Raw genomic sequence first — 12,820 nt, forward strand, 5'->3', positions numbered from 1 at the left:
ACCCGGCCTGACTTCGTGGTTCGTCCCGGTAAAGAAAAACATCCAAAAAAGAGACTAAGTCCGAACGTAAAAAGTTGACCGGGACCTCCCAGCCATCGTATCTGAGAAGGGCTCCATGGACGTCGGATCAAGATCCAGGTTTACCCCGGTCGAAGGATTTTCATCTCGAAAAAACGACTAAGTCCGAAGGTAAAAGTCTCCACCGAGGAAACCCACATCGCGTATCCGGACAAGGGCTCCAGGAGGTCGGATTCAACTGGCAGGTTCGTCCCGGTGAAGAAAAACTTCAAAATAAAGAATAAGTCAGAAGGTAACTTTTTAACCGAGGCCTCCCGCGACCTGTAGCCGAGCAGGGCTCCATCGCGGTCAGCCTGAAAGTTTGACTTTGCCCCGGTCGAGGTGCAACCAGATGACCCGATTGGCGCTTTTTGTTTCTAAGCGCTAGAAAAGTAATAATTCTTTAAAAAATTCATATCTCCGGTTCCCCTGAACAGATTTTAATCGTTTTTGTGTCATTTTAAAGATAAAAATATAAACTATTTTTATAAATTGGTTTTGGATTTTTAAACTGTTTCCTGTGTTTTATTTAATTACTGTTTTGTGATATTTGAATGCTTTACACTTTGTCTCCTAAGTTAAGCCTTGACGCTCGTTGCCAAGCTACCAAGGGTTGAGCTGGGATTAATTTACTGAGACCTAACTGTACCTATGTGGAGGTTAGTGGCTTGTTGCTAGGTGTAGGTACCTACCTGCCCTACCAATAACCCATTTTCCAACATAATGCAACACCCTCCCTGTCTCTCTAGGTTAGGTATTTCTGTTAATATGCAGTGCCATGTCTTACCGAGATTTTGTAAGACCTCTGCAGATGCCTCAATACAAAACTTTCAATTCACAAAGAGGTGCATTATGACAGTATAGGAATCACACGGTGGTCTTGGATCAGTTTCTTTGCTTTTTATTTCAAAGAAGAAGGTATAACAATCCATATAACCCCCAGCGACATTTCAAGCCTCCACCTTAGCTCTGCTCCTCTCTGCTTCTCCCTCTCTTCTCCCAGAATCCCATCACCCCAAGATTCCACCCTCACAACATTCCATCATTCAGAGGCATGATCCTACACATCTTCCCCATTATGAATTATAATAATTATAATTTAATTACAATAAATAAAAAAAAAGAAGAAGGAAAAATGACATTAAATGGGAAAGAATGGAAAACAAGAATTAGCATATAATAGACTCCTAAACAATGACAATGTATAATTTGCACTACCAGCACACCACAGGTTGCTCATCATATCAGCTTGGTATGACAGTAGAAGTAGTATGTATGACCATCAGTATCAGTCACTACTTCCGTTTAATTATGCACAAATTTCCTGTACTCCATTCCCTACCGTCTTCCAACTTGACTACCGAATTCTATACAGAAATTGCTTTTTGCGGTGCGTGAAATTTGCTGTCACCTTTTCTTACAATTCCTACCTTCTTAACCGCCTCGAGATCCCCATATTTCACTTCATCAAATTTAACACCCTTTCTTTTGTCATAACTCATCTTGTTCTTCTTCTGAAAATACATGACCCTTGCCTGCAACTTCTCCTGGTCAACACCTACTTGTCTTTTCTCACTGATCCACCAAGGAGATTCCTTAGTACCTGGCTCTCTCCCTCTAAGAGCAATAAAAGGTGACACACCTGTCACAGAATGAGGTGTTCTCCTATGCGCCCATAACATTTTGTTCAGCTCATGTCTCCAATTCAACACATTCGCCAAAGACAACTGAATATTTTCCACTACAATTCTGTTCACTCTTTCTACTTGACCATTAGCTTGAGGCCGGAATAACGCAACTTTCTCATGTTTTATCCTTAGCCCATTGAGAAATTTGGTCATAGCAGCTGAAACTAATTGTACACCATTGTCCGTAACCAAACTTTTCGGAACCCCTTCCTCCAAAATTGAGTCCCTATGAAATTCAATTGCTTTGTCCGTAGTAATTTGTTCAGTGCATCTAATACGGAACCATTTACTGTAATAATCCTCAAGGACCATGACAAAGCGACTACCTTTTTCTAACCTCTCTATTGGCCCCACCAAATCAAAAGCTAGCTTCTCCCATGGTGCCTTGGGAAATTGCACTTGACCTAGGGAAGGTTCCCTCACTGTTTTCGACTTGTCGCTGTTCCTACAAGCCTGGCACTCTTCCACCGCATCTCTGTCCATCCAGTGCCACCAGTAAAATTGCCGCAACCTTCTTTTAGTTGAACTTTTACCCAAATGTCCTTCGTGAACAATTGCTACCAATCTTTTCCTCAATTTCATCTGTGGGACTATTCTGTTTCTTCTCAAAACCTTTTCTCCCTGTATACTCCGTTCATCTTTTACTACTAAAAATTTCTTCAAGTCATCCTCCACTATGACGAAATTCTGATCAAGCACAAGTTCTTTCAACTTTTTGTATTCTAAGTCATCTTTTACAGCTTCATCCCACTCCTCCTTACTTAGAGCAAGTTCTCCATCAATCAGGAATGCCTCTAACTGCACGCTACACATTTCATAATTTCCAATTCCCCGTTCCTCAATAGGTAGTTGTGACAGGCAATCTGCAATTACATTCTCCTTTCCCTTCACATATTCTACCATAAAATTGAACTCTATAACGGACAATAACCACCTAGAAATCCAGGGAGTTAAACCACCTTCCAAACGTCGACCACACTTAAAAATCTGAAACAAAGGTTTGTGATCTGTTCTCAATATAAAGGGTAGCCCCCACAAATAGTACTTGAAATGGTTTATTCCCCAACAGCAAGCCAATGCCTCTTTTTCTATGGCGGAATTCTGCTCCTTGCAATCTACGCGATGCAAAGCCAATAATTTTTTCATCACCATCCACCATCTGAATCAGCACTGCCCCTAATCCCACGTTACTGGCATCAGTAAAAATAATTGTCTTTTTCGTAACATTAAAGTGACCTAGAGTTGGGGCTTTTGCAATGGACACCTTAATCTGCTCAAACACCTTTACACAATCCTCATTCCATTCAAACATCGCTCCTTTCTTTAGTAAAATCCTCATGGGTTCTACAAGTTCCGCAAAATTGCATACAAATTTTTAGCAATATTCCGCTAGCCCTAAGAATGACTTCAACTGATCCTTACTGGTAGGACACGGGGCATCTCTAATTGCCTCCACTATACTTTTCTTCGGTGTAATGCCTTCAGCCGAAATCTCATGTCCTAAGTAGATCACACAATTTTTTCTTAGTTGGCACTTATCTTTTTTAACCGTCAAGCCATGATCCTCTATCCTCTTCAATACTACCAGTAGTAACTCATCATGATGTTCTAATGAGTTTCCTATTACAATTATATCATCTTGGAAGCATAGGACGTTATCTAGGTTTCTAAAAATGTTTTGCATTATTTGCTGGAAAACAGCAGAAGCTGATGCCAAGCCGAAGGGCATCCTACAATACCTAAATGCCCCAAGAGGTGTTACAAAAGAAGTCAGAGGTCTAGATTCAGGATGTAAATTGACCTGGTGATATGCAGCTGACATGTCCAGCACGCTAAATACCTTTCCACCACTCATTACACTCAACATCTCATTAATATTCGACAGAGGCTGTCTATCCACCCAAATATTCTTGTTGAGGTCTCTTAAATCAATGCACAACTGGATCTTATTCCCATCCTTGGGTGCAAGAACTATTGGTGCCAACCATTCGGACGATTCAATAGGCTCTATTATTTTTTGTTGAAGAAGCTTATCTAATTCGCATCGTAATGGTTCTCTCATTAAAAACGGGACTGGTCTCACCTTATGTACTATTGGAACCGCATTGCTTTTCAAGACTATACGATGTGTAAATCCTCTTAACTTCCCAAGCTGGTCGGTAAAAACTTTCGAAAACCTAGACTTTAAGTCTTCTGTCCATTGTTCACTGGGGACCAAATCATCTACGTTGGCTGCTTGTTCCATAACCATGACTGGACTTGCAGCATTTGGGTCGAGCACAATGTTCAAATCTTTCTGATGTCTCCATCCTAGGAGATCTGACCCTTCATTCATGACATAAACCTTACCATGGACTCCATTGCCTTCAAATACAATATCCATCCATTCCATTCCTACAATTTCTATTCTCCTGCCTCCATAACCAACTGCTCTCACATCAGTTCTCAATAAATGATCAACTCTTTTTTTTAGTGTACCTTCAAAAGTCTCCCTTGAAATCAACGTGAATAGACTACCAGAATCTACCAACACCTTCACCATCACAGAATCCATGAGCACGTGACAATGTGGTTTTTCTAATTTGTAAGAACTTTCATTCTTCCACCTTCCCACACATTCAGGTTCTACCACTGATTGGTTGGTTTCGTCAATCTCATGGATGGGTAAAACAATCTCTTGTTGATCATCATCTAAATTATCTATAGATTTCACACTACAGTATTTGACGTCTTCCCTTTAGATCTGCAAACCTTCCCCAAATGCCCCTTCCTCCCACAGGATCTACATACTAAGTTTCGTGCAGTACACTTAGCACTAGACGCAATGTGACCTGAACATCCACATCTAAAACATATGTTCAAATTCTTCTTCTTGCCCATTTTCCTTTCCACATTGTCAGTTGGCCATCCCTTTTTTTCAATTTTTTACTTCTTTCACTCCTATTGTCGATTTTTCATCAACATCTCTTATCTGTGTGTTGGACTTTTCTATCTCCTTCATCCAGGTAGCCGTGTGTTCCATACTCCTGGCTACTTGTATGTTTTCCTCCAGTGTAGGATCCATTGATAATTGCTTCTCTTTCACTTTCTTATTATTTGTGCAACGCACTATCTGGTCACGAATCAAGGAATCAGATAAATCACGAAAGTCACATGTGACTGCCAATCGTCTCAAAGTTGCTACAAATGACATAATATCTTCATCCTGGCCTTGAACACGGGAGAAGAATTTATGACGCTCAAATACAGTGTTTAGTTTGGGAGTCAAATGTTTTTCTAACATCAGCAATGACATTTCATATACATTAGTAGGATGAACATCACCAGTACCTAAAGGTATTTCAGGTAGGTCATCATAAATTCTTCTCCCTTCCGCTCCAAGATGGTGAAGCAATATCGCCTGTTTTCTTACAGGGGTATATCTATCTCCCGCAATGGCCAACAAATACGTGGAAAATATATTTCTCCATTGTTTCCACGATATTGACGGTTCACCAGGTACTGGTAGGAAACACGGTGGTGAAGACATATTTTGTTCAGCCATTCTGTAAGAAAAAAAAAAAAAATACAATTATATATTAAAATAATAAATTAAAGTAAGAAATTAAAGTAACAATCTAAAATAACAATCTAAAACAACAATGCTTTGGTTCAATTAAATGTCTCTGCTTGTTGATTGTAGAATTTCCTCCTGTACTTGTATGCAACTAATAGTCCTTTTCTTGTCTCTACTGTTTTCCTTCCTCTTTCCTCTATCCAGTAGTCCTTCTATAGTTTCCACCTTTTTATTTCATTCAATCAGCGTAGTCCTTTTTTTTTTTTTTTTTAGGAGTGGCGAAAGTCAAAAACAAGAGGGGGAATACTAGTGAGGAGAATGGTCGTAGTAGCTGAAACAGCTGGTAATCGAAGATACCAAGGTAAGTATAGTTTGTTCCTTTTGTTAATAAATAAAAAACAAAAGTTCGTTCTGGCGCGCACGTGGCACGCGCACAAATAACTGGATCGATTACTTATACATGAGCGGCTTGATGCACGTGTATGCAACACGCGCGTTGAGTTCGCTCTGCTAGATGCGCATCTGTGCAACACGTGCGCTGTTCGCTGTGCCACGCGGAGACATTGAAAATAATCAAAGTCTACAGGCAACGCAGCAGAGCAATAACGTTCATATGTTTTGAACGAATACAGCCGCGTAACAGCCGCTAGTGGACTTCCAAGTGCATTAAGTTCATCCAAAACACACCAGAGTAACTGTGTGTGTAAACAGTTTTGTTAGAAAACTTACGGTTGCAGAATTATATCTGTATTATTTCAAATTTTATTGCGCTAGTTGACAAGAATAAAACTTACTTGCAGGATGAAGACTACTTGCCGTAGTTTCTTGTTTAAGATCAATCGCTTATTTTCTTTCCGCCACAAATAGAAAATCCTGCTTGGTTGGGAATGTTTGTTGTATCCAGGGGTTGGGGGTTATAAGTCATTTCTGCTCCCTGCGCAGAATAATCCTCGTCGCCAGTTTATGTAGGAATCACACGGTGGTCTTGGTTCAGTTTCTTCGCTTTTTATTTCAAAGAAGATGGTATAACAACCCATATAACCCCCAGCGACATTTCAAGCCTCCACCTTAGCTCTGCCCCTCTCTGCTTCTCCCTCTCTTCTCCCAGAATCCCAGCACCCCAAGATTCCACCCTCACAACATTCCATCATTCAGAAGCATGATCCTACAGACAGCTTGGTGGATGTTTCCTTGCTTGATGAACGGACACAGATATATTCAGATTAGGTGCAATTTAAGAGGTTTGTGAACACAATTTGTTGGCAAGGTAGTACAGGTCAGAATTGGGATGTAATTTCAACGCTCTTAAGATGTCTCAGCCGAGATAGCAGTGCATGCATGATGCACATCAAGACACATCAATGACTCAGTACTGGCTTCGTTGTGAATAGTGCAGATCATAACATAAGTATATTAACACAGATGCACCCATAGTCTAAAGTGTCAGTGTGAAAAATCATGTATGGACAGACCTTCACAATTATGTCTCCCTGTCTCTTGTTCATTTTTAGGTTGCAGCTTACCAAATAGCAGAGCTGTCTGGTTTGCTAAAGACATCTTGGAGACATTCAGAAAGTTGTCCTTGGAATGAATTTGGCCTGTTGCTTGCCATTGGCTATGTGTTTTGTAACTCACATTTCCTTGCTTTCTATTTGCTGGCTTTGATTTAGGCTGCACAGTTTGTGTTTGGTCCTTCCCTTGCCAAAACATTATTTACAGAATCCTTCCTAGTGCTCTTTTTCTGTAAACAGGTCTGTAAATCTCACATTTGCTGTGCATTTAAAGTTTGAGGTCAAATGCCAGTCACTGTCTTTCGAGAGTGTTGTTTCTTTTTCTTTTTCTGACTTCAAAGTGAGAGGATTTAAGTGACAATCTTGCTGGATAAAGGGGGTTGGAAAGAAATGTTTTCTAGCACATGATAATATTTAAATGAACTACGTATTTCAAGAATATATCAGAATTACGAATGCACAAATGAAGCACATTTTTGGTTATTTCTGAAGTGTGCTGGAAACAAACGCTTCAATATGATCAAAACAAAGCATTAAATTATGTGATACAATTTCTTAACATTTACGTCTGTTCACTGTATAGTTTTATTAGTAAAGCGGTTTGTCTGTGCAAATGTAATGGTCATTTCAATTGTAAATGAGTTGTCTGTAATGGCAGTGTGCTACTACACCATGAATACTCCACTCTAAGCCACTCCACTCTACTCTGCACCACTCCACACCATTGCACTCTACTATGCACCAATCCACTTTACACAACAATGCCACAGCACTCTGCACCACTTCACTCTATCTTTTTCTACTCTACCCTGCACCATTCTACTCTATGCCAATTCACTCTTCGCCACTCTGCTTTACACCACTGCACTCTTCGCCACTGCACACTATGCCACTCCAGTCTAGGTCACACCAATCTACTCTGTACAACTCCACTCTACGCCACTGTGCTCTACACCAGTCTGCAACACTGCACTTTATGCCGCTGCACTCTGTGCTAATACACTATACGCCAATGCACTTTACGCTGTAACACTCGACTCCATGCCCCTGCACTCTATGCAAATCCACTGTACGCAACTCTAATCTACTCTGCACCACTGTACTTTACACCACTTTAGTCTACGCCGTTATACTATATGCCACTCTACCCAACTGCACTCCACCTTGCACCACTCCACTATATGCCACTTTACTCTACTCTGAAACAGAATACTCTATGCCACTGCACTCAATGCCACACCATGCCACTCTACTCTATGCCATTGCACTCTACACACTGCACTGTCACTGCACTCTACATCACTGTACTCTATGCCACTGCTCTCTACGCCACTCCAATCTTCTGTACTGCACTCTGACACTCTACTTTGCAACTCTGCACTTTCTGCCACTACACTCTATGCCACTCTACTCTGCACTACTCCACCCTATGCTACTGAACTTTACAGCCCTATACTCTACACCACTCTGTGCTACTCTACACCACTCTACACTACTGCGCTCTATGCCACTTAACTCCACTCTGCTCTAGTGCCCTCTGCATCACTCACCTCTATGCCATTCCACTCTGCACCACTTTATGCCACTGCACTCTCAGCCACCGCACTCTACTCTGCGCCACTAGCCTACGGCACTGCATTGCACACCACTGAATTCAATGCCACTGCATTCTACGCCACTACACTCTGCAACACTCTACACCAATGCACTTTACACCAGTCCACTCTACTCCATGCCACTCTACGTGACTCCACTCTCTGCCACTCCAATCTACAACACTCTACGTCACTCTTCACTATTACACTCGTCACTCTCCTCTATGCCACTAACATTTAGTCATGCTGAACAGCAGCCACGCTGGTGAACAACATGACTAAAACACATTTACAAAGCCAATAGCTTTTGCATAGGTGAGACCTATTACTTTGCCAATGCTTGTTTGATTCCTTTCTTGCTCCCCATACTCTCCTCAACCTCAGTGTTTCACAATCTCAGATCTTAAACCTGATTCTTCATACTGCTCTTGCTGTCCCTTTACATTCTCTTGGCTGTTAGAGACATTTGTCTTCTACACCTCCTTCAACCTTCTAGATCTACCTTCTTTTGACACTCTTCTCTCTCTAAACACCCCACTCTATCTACTGCATATTCCTCTTACTTCCTCCGTCCACCAAACCATCAGATGTGCCTGTCTCACTAAAACTCTCCCCAATGCATTTTTCCCTGTGACACCCTCTGTACAGTCTTCTTTCATACAACCTCTTAATTCCTCCTTTCCCACGCATCCCAATGCCTATTTAGCCTACTCTTTGTGACCTCCTATCTGCAAAAATATGCTATTCTCACTCCCTCTCGCATACAAACTCTCATGCCATTGGTGACTTTGACTCTTATCCTGCGGATTGCCTTTGCAAGTGTTGTGCTATCAGTCTTCAAACTTAGAATTGTGAAAACATAGTTGTCACTTGTTCTACAAGACAATATTGACGGTGAGTCCCAAATGGTAATATCTTTACAGTAAATTGTGTCTAGATATACGGACTTAAGTCAGTGAACTGATTATTTCAAGGTGGAATGCTATAGCTTCAATGACAACTACTTGTGACTAAACAAGATAATATTCTAAAGTGGGAAGGTTAAGAACCCCCTGGACATTGCAATACCTTATTTTCTGTTGTATTCAACTGAGTTTCATATAAAACTGCAAACCTATGGGGTCATTTGGAACGCAGGCAATCCTCCTTCCTAAGTAACTATACAAGAGTCAGACACACGCCTGTCTTCCTCTTCAAAAATATTTGAATGTGCATGTACACACTGCATTAAATATGATGCCATCCTTGGTGTTGCACATCTTAAAACTGCCACCACTGAGACATTTGCTTTTCCATTTTACATAATTACACAATTTTCACAAAATTTCGCATAATTACACAAATGCAAAATAATCAAATTCCGCACACCGCTAGTGAGGAGTCCAGGGAGGCTAACTCCCTCCAAATGAGGTTGCGAACTAAGAGGTGTGATAGGGATGCCACCTGATTTGTATTTTGCCAAACTTGTTGGTATTTTCCTGCAAAGAGAGGTACAAATTCGAAAAAACATTAAATCTGATGGTTTTACCTTTTGAAGGACAAACTAAAAGCATTGGGGGAAAACACATCAAAATAATGTTTATGCTGTCCAGACTGCTGCTAACTGGTCTTTAAAGCAAATAGAGGCTCAATTTTTGTAGATTTACACAGATATATATTACAGCACGTGGCCTTTCAAGAACCCCAAAGGAAATACATATGGACGGTAATTTTCTGAAGGTGGCAACCATATTAGTTTATAACTTTTCGTTTGCGCGAAAAATACAGAGTGCATGTGGGCCCAGGTGCTAAACCTATTAGTTTTGTCAGTGCTTAATGTTAAGAATAGTTGTAACTTCTGATGACTGATATTTACAGTGCGTTTTTAGAAATCAGCAATATCCAAGCAAAAAAGAACATCGTTCAGACCCGAACATCCTGATGATACCTGAAATCACAATATGATGCAATTTCCGAATTAACGCGGGATTTTCTGGACGATATCAAGGAATCCCTAAATTAAACATCGAGTGTGCGTGAGCAACATATCAATAAAGTTTTTTTTGTTTTATAAAGAAAGAAATACACTCCCTCCACACTTCTTCCCAAATCTAAGATGGCCGAGCCCTGGAAAAAGGCGGCACACAGACTCGGTGCACGGCAGCGCACCGGGGATGTACTTGTCTCAGGGGAGAATGTGGACTTCAGCTCGCTCCTACTGTCTCATACCGTCCTGCAGGGTCTGTCGGCGGCTGGTTTCGAGAGACCGTCTCCCATACAACTGAAAGCCATCCCACTGGGGAGATGCGGCCTGGGTGAGTGGCTCGCCATGCTTTCGTGTTTTTTTTTTTAAAGGTGTAGCGTGTGAATAGCCGTTTACCGTTCCAAGATGGCCGTGAACAAATGACAAAGTTACGAAATGTTCCAGATCTAATATGGATGGCTGTACCAATTCACGCTGTTTGCCACGCCCCATCCGCATTATTTGTATGTGTAGCACAGAGCCAGTAGATGAGGACCGAATTGGCCGCCACCTTGTTGTGGTAGTACGTGTGTCAAAGCTACAGCAGTTGAATTGTTTAGGACTGAAAACGTGGTGGCAGTCGCTAGACCAGAAATATGTACATTGATCCGTGTATTATCTTTAACCTACGAAGTATGCTTTGCACCCGTTTCCTTTAAATCATAAATGTTGGGATTCACTGAAGGATGCTTTGAGGGCGAAAGCTCAAAGAGCATGGAGACATGTCTATTTTTCGTATACTAAATGTGTTATATAGGTCATTGTAAACGATCTGTTTTCATAAGGTGCTACTGACAGAATATAATTAGACTTCTTGTTTCCCTTTGTGGTACTAACATCTTTCAGGTGATAAGGAAATTATACCAGTATTGCTGCTACGTTTGCGAAGCCGGTGCCGCTGTGAATTCGTATCCTGTTGTTTTGTTGTAATGCACTCAATTGTTTCTACCTAGAATATCGCACGCGTTTATTTATTGTTTCTTGGGCAATTGTTACTTAATATTTTTAAAGAAACCTAAAACAACACGATTTTGAATGGTTATCATACCTTTGGATTAAGTATATAGGGAGCCTTACATACAGTGAAAATTAGCTACAAAGCAATAGCAATACCGATCTCCACAAAGTGGAAATGCGGGCCAGGTAAGGGATGGAATCGGTGGCGACGGGTGATCTTTGAAAGTGGGTTGTCGTAACTGAACTGCAACAGAGTAGGCTGGTGAGGTCATCCCACAAGAAAATGTTTACAAAATGTTCTTTACTAAAAAGCATTAGGTTCTCTATTTTTTAACATAGTTTCTCTCAAAATGATTAAAAGGCTATATGTGAAGTAGGCAGTTGAGAAAATCCACTTTCAGACTGTCTTTTATCATGCATTTATTTTCACGTCTACGTTTCATATTTTTTTTCCCTGACTGCTAGTCAAAACTCCGTCATATATTATTATGACATAGCATCATCATGGAGTAGGTAGAGTTGAAAAATACAAAAGGCAAAATTTGCGGTTTTAGGTAGTATAATACAGCTAACAAAAATTTATAGGCATGTACATGCAGTGCTATCCCAAAGGAGTTGGAAACCTTACAGGTTCAGGCAGTGAAAGTACGTTTTGCCCAAAAAAATCCTCTGTATGGAGGAGGAAGCTCTGGGTCATACTAGGCTCACCAAGAACTCCTCTTTCGAGATCATGCACTGGGCCTCACTTCACAGCCTGGCCCTTTTCAGACCAAAGTTGCTTTTTTTCTGGTATTACAGCTGTTGGGATAGCAACCAGACGACAGCTTATTCCTTCATAGTAGGAGATATGTTGGCTGTCAAGTTTCTCTGTTCAGTCTGTAAAATGTCTTGAAGCACAATGCACCTTACAAGAACACTGCATCAGAGCATACTGCAATACAAAAATCTATTCATGTGCTGTACTGATAGTGTCTTCTGTTATTGTCATTGCATTGTTTTATTATATACACTATCATTACTTATTTCACTGTGCATGATAGTGTAAAAGTTGAGGTCATAATAGAAATTTGCAGTTATTCCACCTGCTAGTAAATGTCTGATTTATACGAAAAATCTACCCTAGTGCATGGTCCCTTCTTCCTCCAAGGAGGATTTCTATTTGCTACTGAAGGATCGCCTTTATTCTGAAAAATACCTGTTATTGCCAAAACAGGACCTGCAATAATTGCCTTTGTACCCAAATGTAGATAGTTATTATTCTATACATTTAAGGCTCTGGTTGTGGGTGAGCCACCCCTCATTTGAGTCTTTTATGCTATCAGAGGATATGATAACTTTAGCAAATGTGCAACAGCTAATTTTCACCTTTCCTTCTGCAGTCCTTTATGCCAGTGGTTCCCAACCCTTTGACTCCTGAAGACCCCACTAAATCACTACTGGAAGCCAGAGACCCC

At 40.9% G+C, this 12,820-nt stretch overlaps 2 protein-coding genes across 2 annotated transcripts in view; one reads left to right on the forward strand and one right to left on the reverse strand.

The window, feature by feature from the left end:
* Positions 1 to 942: 942 nt before the first annotated feature.
* Positions 943 to 10,717, reverse strand: LOC138299937 (uncharacterized). Its single transcript, XM_069238661.1, has 3 exons — positions 10,616 to 10,717; positions 10,335 to 10,400; positions 943 to 5,290 (listed from the first exon to the last, which is right to left on the reverse strand). Exon 3 carries the CDS (start codon positions 5,287 to 5,289, stop codon positions 4,663 to 4,665), a length of 627 nt encoding a protein of 208 aa, XP_069094762.1. The 5' UTR covers position 5,290; positions 10,335 to 10,400; positions 10,616 to 10,717; the 3' UTR covers positions 943 to 4,662.
* Positions 10,479 to 12,820, forward strand: part of DDX20 (DEAD-box helicase 20) — a 181,766-nt gene continuing 179,424 nt past the window's right edge. Inside the window, exon 1 of the mRNA XM_069238660.1 lies at positions 10,479 to 10,701. Within this exon, the coding sequence (XP_069094761.1) occupies positions 10,503 to 10,701 (199 nt within the window). The 5' untranslated portion in view covers positions 10,479 to 10,502. The remainder of the gene's footprint in view (positions 10,702 to 12,820) is intronic.

The sequence above is a fragment of the Pleurodeles waltl genome, chromosome 6 (assembly GCF_031143425.1).
Source record: "Pleurodeles waltl isolate 20211129_DDA chromosome 6, aPleWal1.hap1.20221129, whole genome shotgun sequence".
Lineage (NCBI taxonomy): Eukaryota > Metazoa > Chordata > Amphibia > Caudata > Salamandridae > Pleurodeles > Pleurodeles waltl.